The 23,218-nt window shown below is 37.0% G+C and overlaps 1 protein-coding gene and 1 non-coding gene across 3 annotated transcripts; both read right to left on the reverse strand.

Moving 5' to 3' along the window:
- Positions 1–281: 281 nt before the first annotated feature.
- Positions 282–22,993, reverse strand: LOC140543664 (E3 ubiquitin-protein ligase RNF31-like). 2 transcript variants are annotated; one of them, XM_072666779.1, is made up of 22 exons: positions 22,857–22,993; positions 21,825–22,060; positions 20,249–20,395; positions 19,836–19,991; positions 19,051–19,119; positions 18,542–18,803; positions 14,581–14,690; positions 13,170–13,418; positions 12,625–12,903; positions 12,245–12,427; positions 11,678–11,884; positions 8,051–8,224; positions 6,931–7,029; positions 6,736–6,825; positions 5,588–5,702; positions 4,882–4,994; positions 3,981–3,998; positions 3,744–3,857; positions 2,840–2,888; positions 2,636–2,729; positions 2,204–2,369; positions 282–1,335 (listed from the first exon to the last, which is right to left on the reverse strand). In XM_072666779.1, exons 2-22 carry the CDS (start codon positions 22,020–22,022, stop codon positions 1,288–1,290), a joined length of 2,940 nt encoding a protein of 979 aa, XP_072522880.1. In that variant the 5' UTR covers positions 22,023–22,060; positions 22,857–22,993; the 3' UTR covers positions 282–1,287. The 2 variants fall into 2 exon arrangements, with proteins under 2 accessions (XP_072522880.1, XP_072522881.1); XM_072666780.1 differs by lacking the exon at positions 3,981–3,998.
- LOC140544565 (U1 spliceosomal RNA) lies at positions 804–967 on the reverse strand. Its single transcript, XR_011978261.1, has one exon. It is a non-coding gene; the product is annotated as a U1 spliceosomal RNA (small nuclear RNA).
- Positions 22,994–23,218: the final 225 nt, after the last annotated feature.

The following is a 23,218-nucleotide window of genomic DNA, read 5'->3' on the forward strand; positions in this document are numbered from 1 at the left end:
AACTGATGGACTGCGCTGCATACATTGTTCAACAAAAAAGAAATACCCACCAAAAATGTAATTGGACTCCGGCTGCTGATGACAAGCAGCAGGGATTTGAACCAGCAATCCTTGGATAGAAGCTAAAAGCTTTAAAAACTCTAAACCTAAGATCCAAGTGTAATGGGCTGTGAATATGCATTAGTTTCTTCAGAAAGTTGTTTCTTTAAAAAAAATACTGTTACATAACAGCATAATAGACTGGATTATGAAAATTCACAAAATACCCAGCGATCCTCAAATAGAAACTGAAAGCTTTAATAACTTTACACAAAATACATGAAACTATTTTTATGTTAAAACAAATGACATATTTAATGAAAATGATCTGTAATGCATAATTCAGTTTTGTCACAAACCAACATTCATGCAACTGTAATATGCTATTTCTTTTTTTGTATGTGGGTCAGTGACAGTGTCTTCTGTCTAGAAATAAAGACTAAAAATAGTAAAGGTAAAGGTGCACGTATTTGTCACTGTACAGTGTGGACTGTACAGCGAAATGTGTCCTCCGCATTTAACCCATCTGGTAGTGAACACACACTCACACACACACACACATGTGTTAGGGGCAGTGAGTACACACACACACCCACACCCAGAGCGGTGGGCAGCCAACTCCAAGGCCCGGGGAGCAGAGAGGGTAAAGGGCCTTGCTCAAGGGCCCAACAGTGGCAGCTTGCCGAGCCCGGGAATTGAACCCACAACCCTGTTATCGATATCTCGGCGCTCTAACCGCTGAGCCACCACTGCCCCTAAAAAATCAGGGGAGAGCGCGAACGCAGTCCCCCACTACCAGAAATTATGCAGTCGAGATTCCCACATTTGGGGAATTCGCAGGGGTCAGCACAACCGGAGTGCAATGGCTGAGTCTCACCCTGGGTGAACCACCTTCTTGATCATGGTATCTCCCCTGCCAGGTAAGTATGTGTAAGTGATGTAATATTTGCAATATTTGTACTGTTAGATTTATGTAGATTTATGCTTAATGTATAAGGAAATGTGTTTATTTGTTATTATAAAGTACATAGAGTATGTAAGAATATATAATATGTAGAATATAATTTTTGATTTCACTTATCTAGTTTACTGCTTTTTTTCAATTATAAAAAAATAGTAACTTTTTGATTTAGGTTATTCATCTATTATTTCTCCCCTTTTTCTGTTGAATATTTGTGTTTTGTTCTCAGACAAAGCTGAAATTCTCATGATTTCTTCATAAACTTCATTTGAACAAATCTCTTTCTTTTACGTTGTTCGAGGAACTTTTTCACCCAGGGGAATCTCCATCAATTTCTGCAAAAAAAGTAATAAAAAAAATATATATATATAATTAAAAATGGTATAAGTTGAGTCAGTAATCATGTGAAATTTTACCTGTCATCTTGCCCATGTTTACTGCTGGATTAACATAATAATGTTTCAATTGAGCTGTACTTGCATTTAATAGTAGCCACTTACTAAAATAAAAAATATTGTTTTATATAAATGGATGTATGCTAGGTTAATTTTCATTAAAGCAGTTATGGTAGTTGGAGAAAACAATGTGTCCATTACAATTGATGAAATAATCATAGACAACTTTAGTAGGACACAAAGTAAATGACAAGTAAGTCAACTGCCATTGCTGCAACATGTCCAGCTCTATATTAATACATGTTGTAACTGAAAAGTTTAGAATTGAATAAAAAAACTGAATAATTGAATACTTGTGTATCATGCCAATGTACAAGTCATGCCATTATTGATGTTCATCTTCCACAACATCTGAGTGGGGCTACCAATTGAATGTTAATTAAATGATTACATACTGTAACACAACGATTTCCATAACATATACAAATAACAATGATAAATGTTAAATGTTTTAAACGTAAATTCTGACTTAACTTGCAAAAATGCTAAAATCTACAGCAGTTTACATAAAATACAAAACTGGTATGTACAAAACATTCCAGTCTCATGTTATTCCTTAATGTTAAGTACTGGCAGAGATCAACCTGGGCCCAAAAAATCTTAATGTTAAAGCCCATAATAATTTTAAGGTTTACTTTACATGTTCAAAAAAGCACATTAATAACATTGTGGTTCTAATTATCTTACTGTCCTAAAACACTATTATGAGTGCATTTGTTTTTTTCCTTTAATGAGTAGTATAAATGACCTGTTGAAGTCTAGAGTGATACGCCTCTGTATCCTCATCTTTCTCTCTGTTGGAGTGTATTTGGTGTCTGTTACATGCAGTGATTAATTCATTTTCATCCATCAGTAAAGCAGGATCCAGAGAGTGAACATTAATGAGACTGACCAGGTACTCTTGGTAGTGTTTCCTGGAAACAAGAACAAATAAACACAGGTACTACCGAGTACTCTCTGTATTGTTTACTGCAAGGGATAAAATATGTTATTAAGCATTTTCATCAACAATTCATCTTTAATAAATAGAATTGATGTAGCTTATAAATCTGTGAATGAGCAAACAATTTAATCAGTAGATAACTAATGTGTGTGAATTACAATGAATAAATTCCTCAGTAAGTGAACTAATTAATAATCAATAAATAAGTGGATGAATTAATATAGACAGATAACTTACTTGCAAAGCCCTGCATGGCCTTGCTTGGCTTGAATTCCACATGGAGCATCAAACACCTGCCCACCATCTTTCTGCTCCATTACGCCACACAAACCTGAAAGATGAATACACAACACATTTGTTAACTACAAGAATTGGCCTTGATAAGTTAACTACAGAGTTAAATCATGAGCAGAGTTAAGGAGAGAAGCGCTGTAACCTTACCACTTGCTGTCCCATCAGGGTGTTGTGTATTAAACTCCACTCTATATCTCTATAAAGAAAGAAAATATCTGTTATAGCAAGATCTACTTCTACTGCTCCTGTTTTCTGTAGCTGTCTTTTTGTGTCTGTAATTTTTGTGCCTGTATGTGCATTTCTGTTTTGTACAAGTAGTGGTCTTTCCATGTAGTTTACGTTACTGGTAGTTTTTATGTATCTTTGTTGGTAGAAGGGAAGTCATATTCAGTGTGTACATGGTGAAGTGAAAATGTCTTTTATGTAGGTATCAGACCTTATTTAACTTGAGAGAGCTATGGCTCTTTCACAATCATCATTAGAAAAGGGCAGATGATGCAAATTTCGAAGCAAACCTTGTCCTAACAATCTAAGTTTATATAGTCTGTAATGTAATTAAGATACAGTGAAGGTCAGGTTTGTCTGGAAAACTAATAGAACTGTTTCAGGAAGATTTAGCAGACTCTGAAGTGGAGGTGGATTGTACTGTGCAGCAAGGTGGATCGATCATCCTTCGGGTTTGTGTTGCAGCAAATCCACAATGGACTGTCTCAAAGGGTTTATTATGACTCTAACAGTCTGCTGATATAAACATCATAGAAAACATGTGGATATACCTCAGATCAGCAGTGCATGCAAAACTGCCCCAAAAACTCTTAGCTGACTCTTAGCTGTGTACAAAAAGCATTTAAATAAATAAGTAATATTTTAAAATGTTAAAGTAATGTGTAATCATTATACCTTCTTAGAAATCAGGTTATATTTTACTAATTTAGTGTACCTGTAGTAAAGCTGTTGCATAGCCTGTAGTTTAATGTACATTTGTACATACAGTAGAACCTGTATTCTGGGCTGTGTTAAAGATTGTAGTGTTTTGTACTTTCATTGTTACCTGCAGTAAGGCTTGCAGTCTAGCTGGCTCCCAATCCCTTAGGTAAAAAAGGCAGTCTCGTGGATGGTGAGCATGAAGACCACTTATTGCACACTGAGCATATGTACATCCTCTCTAAATTGGAAATTAAAGCACAGTGATGAATCTTTTGTAATAACCTTATTGTCAACTACTTTTAATAATATGGTGCCTCTAAGAAACAAGAGAGTAATAGAGAACAAGAGAATAATAACTCACCTCATGATCATATTTATGCTTAAAAACAATCAGAAAGCTAGAATGAAAATGGTGGCTGACTAAACTAGAAATATTCCAGTTTGCTTGAGGACAGCCTTATAGAACACAGGAGCCCTTACTGTTCTGCTCTATTTGACTACAGCAAGAATAATTCTAAACTATTATTTAACACAATATCTAAACTAACCAAGAATCAGACCGCTGCTGAACCAGGATCCACAACCTCACATAGTTGATCTGCTAAAAGCCTGAAGAAATCCAGTTAATCCAGAATGCAGCAGTCCTTACAAGAACTAAACATTTTGTTCATTGTTCTTGTCTTATCAACATTACATTGGCTGCCAGTCAAAATCCTGATCATCATATTGGTCTGTTATGATTCTGTTATAAATCGTCATGCCTACTTAGAAGATGCTGGCCTCTTATACCCAGAAAAGTACTGCAACGAGAGGAGCTTTTTCTTAAACAATTTTACAGTCTAATGGTCACCAAGTAATATGTTGATGTCCAACATTAAATACTGGTTTTCAGTTTGTAATTCTGAGGATGTCTTTACTGTGTCTTTACTAATGTTCATTAGGTAGATATTTGTTCGTTTTGTTTGACTGTATTGTTATTTAATGTCGACCAGATATGAAAGGGTCTCACACACATAGCTCTACTTTGTGACAGTAAAAGTTTTTGAAAACGCTACATAAATAAACCTGACCTTTTTGTGTTTGTATGTCTGTCTCAGAAAAGGTCAGTAAAAGATTTTTTTGTAAAGCACACATTTCAGCATTTTGTTTTTCTTGTTTATATTATCATGTGCAAGGGAATGAAAACAAATTAAAATACACTAGAAAAGAACATGCAATGCATTTAACATTATTTTGAATAATATTTCAGCACAAATTCCTACCTTGTGGTAAGGGTTGTTGCAGCCACAGCAAAACTCATATCTGCACTGGCTGCAAGTGAAGTGCATACAGCCACCTTTAGCCAGAGCATACTGAAACTTACAGCTAGGGCATTCTGAATAAGGAGAACATAAAAGATTAAAAGAAAGATTAAAGGCTTAATAGGTTTCAAATTCATTATAGGTTTATAGGTTTAACTTCTGTCTAATGCAGACATATTTTTATTGCTCTGGAGAAACTACAATTTCACTTAAAGTAGAATCCAGTTTTCACAGCAGTATGAGATGCACTTAAATGTGGATGTTGGAAAAACCTTTACATATCTTTACAAAAGCTGTTACATATTTTGTTGTATTTGTTGCATTATTAATTTCTTTATTACAAATTGTGTGCAACAATGCACATTTACAGGTTCAGTAGGATGTTTGATATTTTATGTGTTAAATGTCTTGATTCTACAGTGGTCAGTGATCAAAAACCTTGGATGTACGTCTGGTTCAAAGTGCCCACTTGTTCTTTTAAAGGATGAAAACTATAAAAATTTAAAAAGACAATGCATGATGTCACAGTTTGTTAAGTAAAAGGCACAATGAAAAAAAAACTAAGACTAAGAGAATTAATACAGTATGGTCTGCAGACCGCAGAAAAGAATGTGTGGAAACCAGTTCCTTTTAAAAAAAAACATCATATTCAATGTATAATACTGACTAATGCCATTTTCCCGCAGAAATCCAGCCAGACCCTGTCTCTGATATTCCGGATCATTCTCTCGCTTCCACGTCTGAAATTCATTACATGAAAGACCTTCATGTTGATCCTCCCACTGGGAACAAATAAGAAAAAGAAAAGCACCCGAAAACAGTTAAATTGTAAATAGTTTTAGTCTTAAAAGTATCTGAAATATGTGTTGTGTCCAGTTTTTAAATGAAGTTCTAGCAACCTTTAACCTTATTCCTGCCATGTTCCCATGTCTAACACCTTGTCTATGTCCACAGCCCTGTTTGATTTGTTATAGCTTGGGGGGAGGGGTGTCCATTAAAATCTTTGAGTGTCCTTAGTGATAACTCCTACATCCCAGGATACAAACATCTAGGTGGTCTAGTTTAAGCTTGAATAGGGCTTATTATATATTATAGAGGGTATCTCTACTGTGTCTTGGTTCATCCCAAAGTTTCCTAATCATGCCTTGAGAGGTTTCTCCTTGCCACTGCTATAATCTGCTTGCTCATTACAGGATTATAACCAGATTTCTGTAAGGTTGCTTGTGACAATGTTGTAAAGAGCTACTAAATTGAATTCATGTACTTATAATACTTATAATATTTTCCTGTCTGATTTCACAACCATCAACACACTGCTTTTCCTTCTAAGCCCTAAGAAGGGCCATCTAGTATAGTCCACCTTTTTACTTGTGCAGACTAAACTGAAAATATATAAACATCTAACCTAGACACTGAAATGTTCTACAATGTGAACTACCTTTATTTTAGATCCTTTACTTCCCACTGACTCAACAATGGAAGACCTTCAATTCTAGATGGCTCTTTAGTCAATTGTGCTCAGGTTTAATTCCTTTAATGCATGGCGTCACCACAATAAGTAAATAATTCTATTTAAGAAAAGCAAGTTTTTTAATTGTTTTCTGAGAAAACAAAAGTGAATATTTTTTTATATTTCATGCTAAATTCCTAATAACTTTGCAGCAGTTTGAAGATTGCAGTCTAAATAAAACATAAAAAAAGCATGCTGTTATTCACATAAAACAGACCTGTATGCTGTAATGTTATGACAAAATACAAAAAAGCATGAAGTAAAATGCTTTAAATAAACTATAAGATAATAATGTATTTACTCACAGCCTTTTTGCACTTGGAACAAAAGCTTTGGTGACAGTTTTGACAAGTGACTTTGAACTCATCTTTTTCATTAATAAAGCCATTAGTGCACTGTGTAAGAAGAGAAAAATGCTTATGATATGTAAAAATACATATGTACCAAAGCTGATAGTAGTTTGTATGGGTGCAATATGAGCAAGGACGAAGGTCACTTACATGGTAACACCACAAAAACTTTGGATCCTTCTTCAGAGTGTGTTCCATCAGCTTTTTACCAAACAGATCATACACTTCAGGTTCTAAACTCACCCTTAACTATAAAAAACAGCACAAAACATGCATTATACATCGCTTTCAAAATTAAATAAAAATCCCCATAGCCCATTTGCAACATCACCTTTAATATAGTGACATTTCATATGGAGATTTTCAAAAAATCGTTGAAGTATCTGTACATACAAAAGCAAAATACCTGTTCCACAAGGTTCCAATCTAGAACCTCTACTATTCATGTTACATATGATGGTACTGAAAACTGGAAATTGGAAAGTTGAATTATTAACTAAGAGCCTAAACAAGCTTGCACAAGCTACAGACCCTACCAGTCATGTAAAAGCTCTAAATTGTCTTGATCATTGGTACCCAAGTGACCACATCTCCTCTTATGAAACATCATGCCTATTTAGAATACAGAGTACTGACCTTTTATTAGCACCTAGAATTATAAAAGCTATAGGAGCGTGGTGAGCTTTTTTTATATAAAGCTTCCTATCTTAGAAATCTTCTAGTCACTGAAAGCTCTACATTTTTAGCTTCATTATTATTAAATAAACTTTAACTAGAACGGTTGTTGGCCTTATAACCAACAATATCCACAGAAAAGAAAGTTCAGTAGCTAGTGTCCAGGTATAAGCTTCAGGATATACCGTCAGGTTTCTAAGCATCTGGACAGATTGTTCAATCGTTTTGACCCTGTACTCCACCTTAATCTAATTTAAAATGCACTGCCTAAAAGTTTGAACCTCTTGACATCACCAAATGCGCAAAATGTTTCCATTTTTGAGATTCTTTGCCAGGCCTTTATGGCAACCAGCTTCAGTTGTTGTTTGTGAGCTAATATCTAAGTTTTGTAAAGAATGAATTTTTGACATACATATTTAGTACACAATCCATTACCATGTGCTGGTAAGACAAAAAAACAGGCTATAGGTGTCTACTGTTTCAGGAATTGACAGACACACAGACAGACAGACAGACAGACAGGAGAATTTGTGCTATTTGTATATGCTTTAAATGGACAAAGACAAATACATACAATGAAGAGTTTATATCTCACCTGCACATCCAGAGTGGAAAAGTAAATCTGCAGGGCTTCAGGGTCATTAATGTCAGGCTCCTCACACACCGGACATACCATATCTCTGATGTGTTTATCCCTTAGAGCCACTGTAAAGTGCTGTTTAAAACACTCAGTGCACATGAAACACTGGCAGAAGGTCAGAGTCTGCATCTGCATGTGAGAGAGAGAAATGTGTAGGATAATTATGAAACACACTAAGCCAGGGATGTCCAATCTTACATTTTGGCTACCTGTTACTATTTTAAACAAGCAGCAGCACATCTGATTCCACTTGTACAAGTGTTTCTGCAAGGCTGGAATGAAAAGCCACACCAGCCTTTTGCGGTTAAGATTGGACACCCCTGCTGTTAGCCAAAAGTGTTCTTTCAGTCGCAACAATAGTAAAACCTTTTTCGGTGCTATAAAGAACCCTTTAAATGATTCTAAACAGTTCCATCTTTCTTTGAATTTGAAGAAACGTTTTGATAGGCAACAAATTATTTTTACTCACAGTTCTTTTAGTTGTCATGGGTTTGTCAAAGGCATAGAACTACTGCCTTTAATAAAGAAGAACCCTTGAATAACCCTTTTTTTTAATTATTGGGTGTATGTTATCATGCATTTCTGCACTATAAGTATTATTAATTAATAAATGATAAGATATGAAGTACTCTGCATCTATTTGTGTTAGGCTAGTGGAGGGAACACCCCAGGGCAATTTCAAACCCTAACCTAACACAACATTATGGGATACTACACATTTCAGTACTATATACCTATACATCAGAAACACTGCGTATAGCAAACATTTTCTTAATAAAATATGATTACTGCTTTTATAAACTGCTTACCATATTGGAATATACCAGTTGGAAATGGTACAAGTAATGTGTACTGTCTTTTAAAAAATAGCTGTTATTTTGCAGTTACTTCTTGCAGCAGTGTAAAAAGAAAAAACACATTGGTGAGCTCATTAATCACAAAGGCACTGACAGACTAAGGAACAACTCCACTGCTGATGGCAGAAGAATCTTCAGAAAAATCCTCATGGCTGGCTTAGAAGATTGGCAAAGCATTACCAATGAAGATTACTTGAGGTCATCTCTAAATCACCATACCTTTTAAGACTTTAAGCAGTAATTGCATGCAAGAGATATGCAACAAAGTAATAAACCTGACTGCTTTAGTGTACCCATCATTGCTATGCCCCAAAAACTATGGTGACCTAAAATAAGGGGGACTGTGTAAAAAAGTGTTGTAATTTCAACAAGATGAAAGCAGAAATGTACTTAAATTGAAGTCTAAAAAGTGTACTTTAATCTCATCGACTTGGTTTGATTTGAATCTCCATCTGTTGTGTGTATATATATATATATATATATATATATATATATATATATATATATATATATACACACACACACATATATACACACACACACACACACACACACACACACCAGCTTGTCTAGTGTCGATAGAGAAGTACTGCCGATACATTTCCCCCCTATTCTACGAAAATATTTTGTCAGGTGTGGGCTAAAGGGGTATAAAGCTGCTCAGCATTAAGCTGTGGAGCTGTGTTCTCTGGAATGATGGTGCTTCATCTAATGATTTTGGAATAAAAGTTCTGACCACAACTGTATGTAGTATGTAGACTCTCAATTCTCAATTTGTTAGAAACAGCCATACAACTTTTAATTAATGTAATTACCTACTCTACTAATCAGGTGGCAGTAGTTTGATGCATGAAATCCACCCCAAAACTGGGTGTTCATCCTGGCTATTGACTGCCTTTGTGGATTTGCTGCTGTAAACTGAGCCCAAAGCAAATGCAGAAACGAGGTCAAAAGTCATCTCTAAAGGGCATCATGTCCCAGGCTCACACAATGTGGAAGCAGTTCCAAATCTAACTATCCCATCTTCATCTTCTGACATGACTACTGTACACATTGCTAAAAGGAAACCCGACTAGCAAAGATTAAATTCAATTCAATTAAATTTTAATTTCATAGCGCTTTTTTTAAAAAAAATCACAAAACAGCTTTACAGAGATCCGGGTCTGAGCCTCTTTTGAGCAAGCTAGTGGCAACAGTGGCAAGGAAAAACTCCCTCAGGTCGAGAGGAAGAAACCTTGAGAGGAACCAAGACTCAAAAGGGGACCTCAGGTTGACACCAAATAATAATAAATATTATTAAAATAAGCAAAACAGGAATAAAGACAACAATAAAACAAAACTGAATTAAGAATAATGGGTAAATGCCAAGCCATACAAGATGAAAACATCAGTGAGATTAACATAAAAGTCCATGCAGATAAACAGTCAGAAGCATAGTCATGCAGTGAGGTGAGGATGGAGATGGAGATGAAGATTAAAGATAGAGATATCTTATCTGCATTTAAGGCACTGAAGGCCGGCCTGTGATCTGTCCGAGGACTGAATGCAGTAAGAGACAGACCATTGGTGTTGCACACAGCACCCACAAACAACATGATATTAGCAGTCCTGCTCCAGAATTGCAACAGAAATCTGCAACAGGTGAGCTATGCATCGAGAGTCCTGTTGGCCATTGAACAAGCTTATTATTTCTGCACATAACACCAGCTGTCCACTGTCATACTGTACTTTGTGCATATAATCAGAGTAAATAAGATTCTGTACATTCCCCACACACCTATTCAACTGCTGTTGAAGGGAGGTGTCAGCAGAGTTGGAAGGCTGTGCAGTAGGACAAATACAGTTAGTATGGCCTTAACATCAAGGGACAATGAAATGTTTTTTTGCCACAAACTACACTGTATGAATAACAGCCACATTGCTGTTGACTCAACCCGTAGTTTTAGTTGCACCAGACCTTTGCTCTGCCCAAGGTAGAAGACATGGATGGTAATTATTTTTTGGATAAAAAAAAGTATTGTATGTATTGTACTAGATTTGCTGTTTGTGTGAAGGGTACATTGACACAAGACTTCAGCACATCCATTATTGTTACTTCAGACAACACCCCTTTTCAACTTTAAGGGTGCTCGAGACAAGGCTGTGACCAAGATCACTCCTACTGCTACAAGGGGGGTTCTAAGTATATTCTTTTGGTGTTGGACACGTTTACATGTTGTTTACAAAAAATGTGCTAAAGGCAGACTGCTTTGTTCTTCAAAAAAGAAATGGTACGAAACAGTTGGGTTTTAAGGACAGATGAAAACCTCTGACTGAATAGCTTTTAATTATAGGTCTTGTTTTTTGAAGATAAAGGATTAATACAGATTTAAAGTTTGTAAGAGTTTGATGGAAGAAACTGACTGCTAGAATCCACTTTGAGGCCTTATCATTAGTGAGCGAATACGCCACTCTGCTCCCTGAGTATAATGGATACCTGTATAATGGTGCTCTTCTATTTTCTCTGCCTTTTGTCATTTCATTCAGCATTAAGAATGAGTTTGTTCTCAAAATAAATCTGATAAAAAGCAACACTGGATTGTTTGGACTGAATTTTCACAAGATCAGACAAGTCGTTCATATCAAAAGCAATTATCAAAAACAAAATAATTCACTGGCATTTAAATATTTTGGATATTTGGATATATATAATATTTTGGTAAGGATTGTATACAAGCACACCTACCTTTCTCTGAGGAAAGTTTGCAAAACATATTTGACACTCATTATTGAGGATGCGGTTGATGAAGTCTTTGTCATGGTGGTCCCTCACTGCCTGAATCACATCCTCCACTGAATATTCAGCATTAGGCTCCTGTAGTAAGGTCAGAGCCAGTTGGCTCCGTCCCCAGCTGGGTAGATTATACAGCCCAAGCAGCCTGCGGCACAGCCACTAGGGGAAGACAGAAAGAATGTTTAGTTTCATCACGTGTGCTGAAATCAGTCTTTCACGCTGGGCAAGTCCTGTTTTATTAGTCAGAATAGATGTTAGTCATCACCATTAGTTAGATCACAGGATGCTGGCCTCACACATTAGTATTTTGTTCTGGATCCAGGAGCCCTTACTCTGACAATTTGGTACGTTCAGTCAAGTGTGAAAAAAGTGTTTTTGAGCTCAAGCAGTCTCTAAATGCATATTCATATAACACAAACACGCCTGACTTGAACTAGGGAAAGAATAAGATAGAAAGATTACACAGGCAGTCACCCAGGGGGATTACTGTGCATTTATTGCATAGCCACAGTCACTCACTTCTTTATCTGGATTACTGAAGTTAAAACACAGTGGCTGTTCCTTCCAGGTGTTCTGATGGAAATGCTGAAGCAAAGGACGCTGTAAATGAGAAATAGCGCCCTGTAGATCTCCTCCACTCATAAATAGCGCCTTCTCACATTCTAACCTGTCGACAAAGCCCAGTGTCCTGAGCGCACCCAGCTACACACACACATACACACACACACACACACACACACACACACACACACACACACACACACACACAGCAGTTATTGTATCTGCAGCATTAACTATATTTATCTTAACTTTTTTCCAAAGTGGCCCTGCTGTGTTTAACTATACAGCTCTGTAACTGATTGGTTTTGCTGCTCTGAGATCGGTTGTCTTTTGCTCACCTTTTCTGCTCTGTTTCTCAGGAGGTGTGCAACAGCCCTGTGAGTATTTCCTCCAGAGCTGACCCATGCTTGCTTGGCCTCCATCCTGGACAGCAGGATCTGATCCCCTCTTTCAGAATGCTTGATTTTATACTCCAGCTGCGTTGAGGTTGCTAAGGCACAGATTTCATCTAGCAGATGTGGAAGCTCAGACTGCAGCCAATCAAAACAGTCACTGCCCCTGGACAGCTGAAGAGCAGCATACACCTCTTCTGGGTTCACCTTTCTCTTCTCTCCCTCCTTAAGAGACAGAAAATTAAGATTAAAATGATACAATTGAGTGAAAAAAAAAAAAAAAACAATTCAACACCAATTTATACAGTGTTACATCGGTTACTTACAGGTAGTGGGCACCCATATCCCACCAATACGCACTGTGCAAACTGCATGCTTAAATAATGTAGACATGTTTGTCAAGCTACACTGACTTAAATTAGGTAGCGCCAAACAGACTTGCCTCTGTGGTTTCTGACAAGGTTTGAGGCCCGAGTACAGTGTGTACATACTTTAAGCTGATGGAGCAGTTTTAATCCTTCTTCCATCATATGGCTCTGTTTCTGTATGTATTCAGATGTGGGTTTAATCTGAAGGTCAGTTTCAGTTCCATCTTCATCTCTAGTTGGCTGGAGGCTGAGGGCAGTAAAACTCTTAATAAATGTCTTGTTATTTCTTGCAATTGTCTTCTCCTGAGGTGTCTCACACAGCTCACACTGGATTCCTCTCACATTAATGAAGGTACATCTTTGGCATTCCCACTGAGAACAGGGGGAATAATAAAAGGAGTAGACAAAGAATGGAAAAGTCAGTTAAAATAGTACTGAATAGATCTGCAAAACTACTACCAACAAATACTATGTTTTAGTATACAATTTATATCTGCCTCCACCACAATGGATTTGAAATGAAGCGATCAAGATTTGATCAAGTGTAGCTTTAGCTCCTAATGTGCAGTCCAAAGTGGTGTTGATGCAATGGAGGTTACCATCATTAGACTGAAATAACTAAACAATCTATGATGGCAGTTACTACAGGAGTTGTCAAATCAACATTTGGTACATTGTTAAAAGGGATTAATGAGCACTGGCAAGCGCTCATGAAAACTGAAAGATCACATTAGAACAACATCTTTGCACAAAGATGCATACATCTTTTTTTCAAGATGTAAGTCGCTAGTAACACTCAAGAACAAAATTCGGCATCAACTGTCATGGCATGTACATGCATGACTGCAATGGAACTAGATAAATGTTTATTGATGCTGTGACTGCTAACAGGAGTAGTTGATACTGAAGTGTAAATAGCTGCAGATTCTGTCAAATTCTGCAAAACTGAAAGGATAGTGTTTCATAGTACAGATGGATAATGACCAAAAGCATGCCACAGAAAGGCATGTGTTTCTCTTACTGAAGACACAACTGAATGCAGGAAGAACCATAAACAAACACCAACACCAAAGACAGCCGCAGTGAAGGTGAGGTGGTGTACAGAGGTGAAATTACAAAAAAGTTATCATTCTCCAAATACTTATTGACACCCAATACATTTTTCTTGTAAGGATAATGTTGTCATGGCACCTACAAGAAGCTATTGCCACTGTTAATATCAAAGTACAGCATCTACATCAAGATTCATCTGTCCAAAGCACATTGTTCCAGATGTCCTTACTGAAGGCCTCAGAGAGCTCTTTGAATCTCACCATGGTGATACCATTCACTTCAAAAATAAAAAGCATGTACAGCGTATAGTGCCCTCCATAATATCATATCAAGACATATTTTGTGGTCTAATATTTTTATATGCAGGAGCCCACAAATACCACAGCTGCTTTGCATGAGCAGTTTTTTTCTGAAGATGTCTCATGTTTCACTAATACTCTTTTAACAGTGCAGTACTGAAAGTTTGCATAAGTAAACCTACCTTTGTTGCCTTTGGTGGAGCGGCTTGTTTGGCAAGACGGGGGCGCTCACACACTTCACACAACACACTGCTGCCCATGTTCATTACTGTACAACTCATACATACCCAATCTAAGAGAGAGAGAGGAAGATAGAAAAATATTAGTGACAAAATTAAAACAATCAACTGTGTATATTTAAGAGCAGTGTCTGATCTGTTAAATATTTACTGCAAATATATGTGAATAAACGTTTAATTTAAATGAATTTTTCTCAAACTAGTCAGTTTTGGCAAAGAAGATCAACAGCTATTCAATACAGCATTTGGGAGCAACCCAAAAGATTTTCGGAAGTAGTAAAGCTACCAGGTTTGTGCGCGGTCAAATCACATTTCAATTAGCCTTGCTTCTAAAAAAAAAACAAAAAAAAAACAAAAAAAACTTTTCAAAAACCTCTGCCTCCTCTAAAAAAGCCCTACAGGTGCCCAGCACCCATTTCCATATTGTCCATTTCTATTTTATGCAACAACAAAAAAAATGTATACATGTACTTCATGTATTTTATGTACAATCATGTACACATGTAAATAAAGATCACCCTCTTTAAACATATGTATGCATTGGTACAGGTCGGCAGGTCTTTAAATTAGGTAAATGCATCAGGTGAACAAAAACAAACAACAGATTCTACAATGTTGTTACCGATTTAACAAAAATAGAGCCAAAATGGTAAAGCCACATGTGAAGTACACTTCATGAATCAATACCTTATAGAACCACCTTTAGCAGCAATATCTTGAAGTACTTTTTTTTTTAGTCTCTCACATCGACACATCTCTCACACAGACTTTTCTCACTGCAATTCTAAATCCGGTAGTGTAAAATGTGGTGCAACTGCAAGCTACAAGCAAATGAGAAGACATGGAGAAGAGAAAGGGTTTCTCTTTTATATATTTTTTCCTTTTTCTTCTCTGTGTTTTCACTTGCAAATCACTGCACAAACAACGTGTATCACTTGTTTCTTAGACACTGATTTTGAACAAAAAACAAATGTTTCATGCATGGCATCACATCAGTTCTAGCATGTTTTGCGACAGAGTTTGTTTTTGGAGAGCAGACAGACTAGGTTGCAGGTTCCTCCTGGTGAACAATCTTGCATTTTGTAACCATGTGTAGCTGATTAGTCGAGTAGTGTGCAAACCACAACCACAAAAAATTCTCCGTTTTTGTACCTTTGCCTGTTTTTCACATAGTCTGGACTTGCCTATGAAAAACCTGCATGCCTGTTTTCTGACTCCTGCCCTCCCTAGCCAGCTGCCCTACAATTGCCACCTTGTCTCCATTTTGTAATTGCCATTGTAATTACAAGGCAAAGGCTAGCCTTTTATGGTTTGAAGGAGCAATCTGTGAAAGGGTAATCACCTTTGTTTGCTATGCTAACATAGTAGTAGACTAAAGTTCAAGCTATGCTATTATCTTGGGATCAAAATTTGAGTTTTTTGGGGATTTGAAAAAAGCTTATGTGGACAAGGGCTTGTTGAAACTAGCGTTGAAAGAAAGCATAATTTAGATTGATATGAAACACAGTATATCCAACTAAAAATAATCTTTTATACAGCAATAAACACATTAGGCAGAAAGAAAGTGCAGCATTAGTATGTATGTGTTGCAGTTCCTCTGGTGAAAACAGTAGAATGACAAAGCATTCAGTCAATTTTACTTTCACCAGTGGAATTGCCACTAGGAAGCCCAGGGAAAGAGGCATTGCCTTGAATGTTTTACTATTGTTAGGTACTTGTTAACGCAGATTGCTGCAAGGAATCCTCAGGTCCAGCAGGTGTGGCAGTGTTTAAACAGGGTTCTACACTAAAAGACAGAGCACTTGCATTAGCCTCCCACTGACTGTGGAACACTGAACACATCACATGTTAGTAATTCCAGAAAAGTGGAAAGAGAGGAACATCAGTGAATTGTTTTAAAGGCTGTTCCTTTGACCAATCTTTTTTAATGCATTGTAACAAATTAATCTGCATGGAGAGGCACTGCTATTTGATCATTCAAACTGCCTCTGCGGGTGGTTACCAAAAGTAACCAAATGACCACATAACATAAGTAATATGAATACCTGGTAAGCAGTCAGTGTGTTCTCTAATCTACAGTCAGGTGCAGAAGTATTGAATCTTTTTTGCCTTAAGAAGCTTTTGGGTTGCTATAGCAGTCTGTCTGAGAATTTCCCCACTGTGGGACTAATAAAGGATATTATTTATTATATTATTATTTATTTATATCTTAGACCTTTATCCATCAGTATTGTGAAGCATCATTCTATTAGTTTTGCAGCATTTAAGTAAATCTAAGAAGAAAATACCTCTAAAGCAGTCACATAACCAAAAAACACTAGTAACCTAGTTCCTTTGGTAGCCATATATACCCATGCCATAACAGTTCATATGTTTGACAGATGAAGTCTGCATTGGATTATTATCTCTTACTTTCCTTCTCTATAATACTCTCTTCAAATCATTCTGGCACAAGTTAAGCATATATCCAAATATTGTTTCAAAACTTGACAGGCTTGTATAGCCCAAGCCCAGTGTTACCAGTGGGTTGCATCTTGAGGTTATTGATTATTATTATTGATTGTAGATATTTTTATGATTTTGACAATTATGCACCTACCTACCCAAAACTGGTCTTGACTTACAAACTATGCAAGCTTTTCTGAATAACTACATGGCACGTGTTATGCACATGTTACATGGTACATATACCCTTCCATGTGCAGGATGAAAAAAAAAAACATTTTAGTACACAACCAGTAGTAGTACTAATAATAACATAAGGGGACGTTTCCTAATGGAAGCCCAGTGAGTGGAGAAACATTCCCTACATGTGTTTCTGGAAAAAACAACAACAAACAAACTCATGAAGTGCCCACTTAGATGCCTTTCCGTGTGAATGCACAGACACCAGCTTCCTGAGGAATCTGGACTGGAAAAACTGGAATTTGAAAGGTGAAAAAGGTGAAAGGTGCACGTATTTGTCACTGTACAGTGTACAGCGAAATGTGTCCTCCGCATTTAACCCATCTGGTAGTGAACACACACTCACACACATGTGTTAGGGGCAGTGAGTACAGACACACACCCAGAGCGGTGGGCAGCCAACTCCAGCGCCCGGGGAGCAGAGAGGGTAAAGGGCCTTGCTCAAGGGCCCAACAGTGGCAGCTTGCCGAGCCCGGGAATCGAACCCACAACCCTGTTATCGATATCCCGGTGCTCTAACCGCTGAGCCACCACTGCCCCATTTCTCAGGTATGTTTATATCAGAAGAAGTTTCAGAAGAAGTCCTGGAAGATTTTGGTGTGGCTGTCACAATTGCCTTACTTGAACCCCAGAAAACAAATTTGATAGGATTTGAAAAAGGCTGTTGCAGCAAGCAAACCCAAGAACATGGCTGAACTGGAAGCCACTGCCCATGAGAAATGAAATTTCTAAGTTGCCTTAGGATCACTGCCAGAAGCTAGTGCCTGTTTACACATCAAATGTGCAGCATGTTTTAGCAGCAAAAGGGTGCTCTACTAAGTACTAATAACACGTGTCATGAGGGGGTTGAATAATTCTGAAAGTGAGATTGCTAGTAAAGGTGGCATTGTGTGTTGAACCACTAGCTATTAGTTGTGTTCAGCTATTTAAATTGTTTTCGTTTGATTGGTTTATTGCAAATAGCTAAAAGTTTTGCTTACATTTTGCTAATAAATCTAATTTGCAATGAGGTTGAATAATTTTGATTCCATTGTCATGTAATCTTATCTGCAGTGTCCCTGATTTTTATTTTTCAATGTACCCTTTATCTTTGATTATGTAGGTTATATAGGTTAACTGTATTTGATAGTAAATGATAAAGAAAATTGTTATTGTTGTCAACATTGCATCCATGTTTTTAGATTAGTCACAACAACAAAAATACATGTTATATTCTTACCTTGCTGTGCAATCTGACCTCTCATGTGACTGTTTTTGTTTGGGTGAAGATGGACCATACTGTCACATTTCTGACAGAAAGTCACAGATCCACAGGGCTGGCAGAGAACACATGGAATTCCCCCACAGATGTCACACACTGAGGTGTTTGGAGGGGTTGAGGGTTTTAGGGGGTCTGGAGGGGGTACAATTTGCTTTGCAGCCCCTACACCTGTCCGGGGTTTAGGGACAGGATGGATGACCACAGCGTCTGCCACAATCACCTAATCACCCCAAGGAAAACAACAATAACATATAAATACATGAGTAAATACAAATACAAATACAAAAATATAGTCAAAATATTTAAAAAAAAAATAATAAAAAATCAACAATTACAGTACACTGCAGCTGCATAAAAGATGTAGGTTCTGTGAAGGTTACAAAAATTATATTTATTGAAATTACTATAATAAAGATAATACAGGGCAGAATGTTGACAGTGATGGAAATACTAATGAAAACTGAAACCTTTTCTTGCTCTTTTTGTTGAAGTGATGGAATAGTCTTCTCAAAAAACTCAGGATGTGAGTGAATGCCCTATACAAAACAGACAAAAATATCAAAGAAGTGCAGTATATACACATAACTTCATACTGAAAAATTACAGAAAGAGATAAAAGAAAGAGCTGTAAGAACCAAATGCAGTCATAACAATATAAATTCAGGTGTAAACACATTAGCCATTTTTTTCTGCAGCACCCGATGATGAGTACACACATTGTTTTTGATTGGTAAGCCTAATCTACTCTGTTAATAGCATGATGCTGCCATGATTTGTCTTCTTTTCACTTTTTCATGTCTTTATCTCTCTGTGAAAAGGACAGTAATGTTACCACCCATTCAAACTGCACTCTACACAAGGTTGTGTGCTTGTTTATTCTGAAATAACGTAAAGTCTCATGGCTCATTTATTTATAGATACCTTGGTGGTAGCTCGTAGAAAGCTCTAATTCTACATGCTGATAGGAATCACTTTCAGCAATGAGGATATGCACACTGTAATTACTCTGATGGAAGATTTAAACCGAAAGACAGTATTTTTTTTCCATTTCACAGGTGGAATGCTTACTAGGTAACCTACAAAAAAGTCAGGTTCCATAAGCTTTAGACTGGCTTTGGTTTTTTATACCATATATCTAACATTAAAAATTATTCATCTGTCCCAAACACTGTGATTATTTGAGTTTCTGTGGAAACCCTGAATGTATTCTCCATGCATCCCTTATGAACACAGAAATGTTGCAATTTTTCACCTTGCTAAGTAAGTCCAACTCCACTCGCAGGGCCATGACCTCTGTGGCTACCGCTGAAACTGTGTGGACATTAGGAGCTGCGACATTATCAGGAAAGCTCAGGCCATCCTCCAGCTGAAGTGTGTATCCATACTGCATCAACACATTTCTGCCACCCTACAGGATGAACCATAAAGCTGACATTAAAAGCCAGCAGAAAAAGAACAAAATAAAAAAAACTGAGGCTAAAAAATAGATTGAAAAGTAGATCTATTTTGAGCAAAACGCACCTCATTAGCACCTTCATCGTAAGTCTTGCTACAGATAAGTAATTACTCAGTTTTTAAATGATTTATGTGAGAAGCATAGAATTAAATGAAGGTGATGTTCACTTACCAGCTTTACTTTAATTAACTGAAAACAAAAACAATCACCTTTATAGTGTCCACTACAGCTTTGAAGACTGGATTGTTGAATTTTACAGTACGCCAGTATTTGGGTCTGTTTGGGTTAATTAAATTGCAGGCGTATTTCTCCAGTATGCTCAGAGCTTTCACAACACGACTCAGGGACTCCACAATCTTTAAAAAAATGAAAAAAATTACATATTTAAAAAAAGTCCAGATGAAATCAGAAAATACTCATTTATTCATTCATGATATGCATCAATTTATTCTGTATAAAAACATTATTTGAAAAGACACAAAATGTCATGTTTGCTACTGCTTCAGAATTATTTAACCCCTTCATGACAAGCATTTTGGAACCTAGTTAGGCACCCTTTTTCTGTTATGACCTGCAGCAGACGTGATGCATAGCCAGATAGCAGCTTCTAGCAGGTTTCCTGAGGAATCTTAGCTTCCAGTCCACTTTTTTTGTTGGGGTTTGTATGCAGCAACTGCATTCAAAATCCACCAAGAATTTGTAGTGGGGTTCAAGTCAGGCACATGTGCATTTAAAAGAGCCACAGGGTGGGGGCGCTGTGGGAGCTCACAGATTGGTGATGTCATGCTCTGAAAACAGGTGGGGAAAAAACAATCACCGTAGTTGTAAGTTGGTTTGACAGAAAGAATCAAGCAAACCTGGTTATCAAATGTGCCTGAAAACAGAAAAAAAAAACACCGGACACCATTCCATTAACTCTGCGCTTTCAAGCATACTTCTTTTATCCTCTAAATGTGTGGGATTTGAGCGTCTGTTAGTTGGAACACAGGCTGTGCTGTGGTGTTTAGCACGCTGGCTAACTTATCTAAATTATCTAAAAAGTTATTGCTGACTACTGGCAACTGAAGTCCAAACACGACACGACCTGTCTCAGTTTGCTAATAACGCCAATGCACACACGTTTAGAAGATAAAGCAGCATACCTGAGAGCGCAGAGCCGAAGGAATGGACTTGTGTGTTTTCGATTGTTTTCCGGCACATTTGATAAACAGCTTTGCTTAATTATCCTTTTCAAACGAACTAATGCATGTTTCCCCACCTGTCTTCCGATCGTGACATCACCAATCAGTAAGCTCCCACAGCGCCACCACCCAGTGGCTCTTTTAAATGCACATGGGGGAATAATCGTATTTGGCCGTGAACAACATTTATACAGAACAGAAAACATTCCAAGTTAGACACGTAATTTAAAATACCGTCCTCATTTTGAGAGTCAACATTTTAAAATATCAATCCTACCACACACACCTCCCTAATAATATGCTTTATGCATAATCATAACATCTTGCCTCAAAATTTAAGCTGCTAAATTTTTGGCTATATTACTTCTTACATATATATTAGTAATATATACTGCTAATTGGTGGGGCAAAAGCTTTTATAAGCCATTATAGCTTATAAAAGCTTTTAAACATATTGGTATAATCCAAAACGTGTTACCTACATTAGCCTTTTAGTTCCAGTCCAAAACCAAAGAGGCAAACATTAAGTAACAAATATATCTTGGCTGTTTCACTATGTGTGAGGTATGGAAATTGGGTTAGATTTTTCCACAGACTCCCTTACTTCCTGTCGTTCTTTTCCAGTGATGTTATCTGATATGATGGAATCAATAGATATGTGCTGGTATCTGCTGGACAGTGGCCTTGCTATTTCTGCCATGGCAGTTATAAAAGGTTTAGCCTCCTGGACTGAGCCGGATGTGGACAGGCATAATTCTGCTTTTTTCCTCAAATCCTCAAACTGGGTGGATAGAGAAGCCATGCCTTTCTGTCAACAATGTTACATCCAAATGGATTTGTCTGAAATAAAGAGATAACAGAATTAAACATTGCACCACAAAACCTTTAGAGCTCCAGAATGGGGAAGCTTAGAGCGGGCACTTTTAGCCCTGCAAAGACTTTATCCCAAAAAAATAATACCAGAAAGACATTCCTTAAGAACAGTTTTAACCATTTTAACAAATATTAATTTCCTTCCTGAAAGTTTTTCTCATGACTCAAACTGGCGGAACAGCATTCTTACACACCATTGTACTAATGTTGACTTGATGGTAAGAGATCATGTGTGCTTATGCCACACTGCTGGCCAATGGATAGTACATAACCATTATACACAACTCATGTTTATACAAGTTAGATCTCCTGGCTGGCCTTAAGAGATTTAAACATATGCAGTATGCAAAGTTTCTTTACACATATAGTGTGCAGGCTATATTATACTTACTGCTCTCTAACTTAATGAAATATATGTCCACTGCTGTACAATTCTACACTGCTGTACAAACTCATACACATAGGTTCTTCAACAGTGCTCCTGGGGGCCTGTCTCCGGCAAATTGTTTACTGATTTCCCTGTTCAAACACCAACATTTGTTGGTTCAACCGAATATGTTAATTTGATAGGTGTGTTTAAGGTAAGAACATTTGCAAACTGTGATGTAGTCTTATTTTCATTCAATGAAGTATTCCTGAAAATAATCAATACAACATCTGAATAATACACTATTACAGGTAAGACCGGTGGGCCATGCCCTGTGGGTAATGTCAATTTGCAATTTAATCGTTTTCAGAAAAAGCAGGTTAAATTTAAACTTACCTTTCTATACCACTTTCATCGGTTTTCCAGGTCGACCTATTTCCACATCTGCGACGGAATCTCTCAATAATTAATCAAACGTCAAATAAACGCGATTCTATACACTGTACACCCGTCAAATAAAAACCGAGCGAACTGGATCTCCTCACAATCTGAGGGAAGATAAAGTTAGTTTCGATATCCCTCCCCTAATTTTAAGGTCGACTGTGTCTAAACATAGGTTTAGATTTAGCATTGCTAAAATAAGTGTATGAAACATTTTCGAATTAAACATTTCATTGTAAGCAACTTGATTGAAACCAAATATTAAATGTTACACATAAAAATGCATTACATTATGTAACACACGTAATCGAGACTAC

Source organism: Salminus brasiliensis, chromosome 22, assembly GCF_030463535.1.
Source record: "Salminus brasiliensis chromosome 22, fSalBra1.hap2, whole genome shotgun sequence".
Taxonomy (NCBI): Eukaryota; Metazoa; Chordata; class Actinopteri; order Characiformes; family Bryconidae; genus Salminus; species Salminus brasiliensis.

What these genes read in the sequence shown, in the direction of transcription:
- LOC140543664 (XM_072666779.1), bottom strand. Translation starts at nt 22,022, where the DNA reads ATGGCTTCTCTATCCACCCAGTTTGAGGATTTGAGGAAAAAAGCAGAA. An exon ending in AACTGCTCCATCAGCTTAAA is followed by an intron (nt 12,904 to 13,169) that starts GTATGTACACAC and finishes CTGTCTCTTAAG; the next exon opens with GAGGGAGAGAAGAGAAAGGT. An exon ending in GGCCATGCAGGGCTTTGCAA is followed by an intron (nt 2,370 to 2,635) that starts GTAAGTTATCTG and finishes TCTTGTTTCCAG; the next exon opens with GAAACACTACCAAGAGTACC.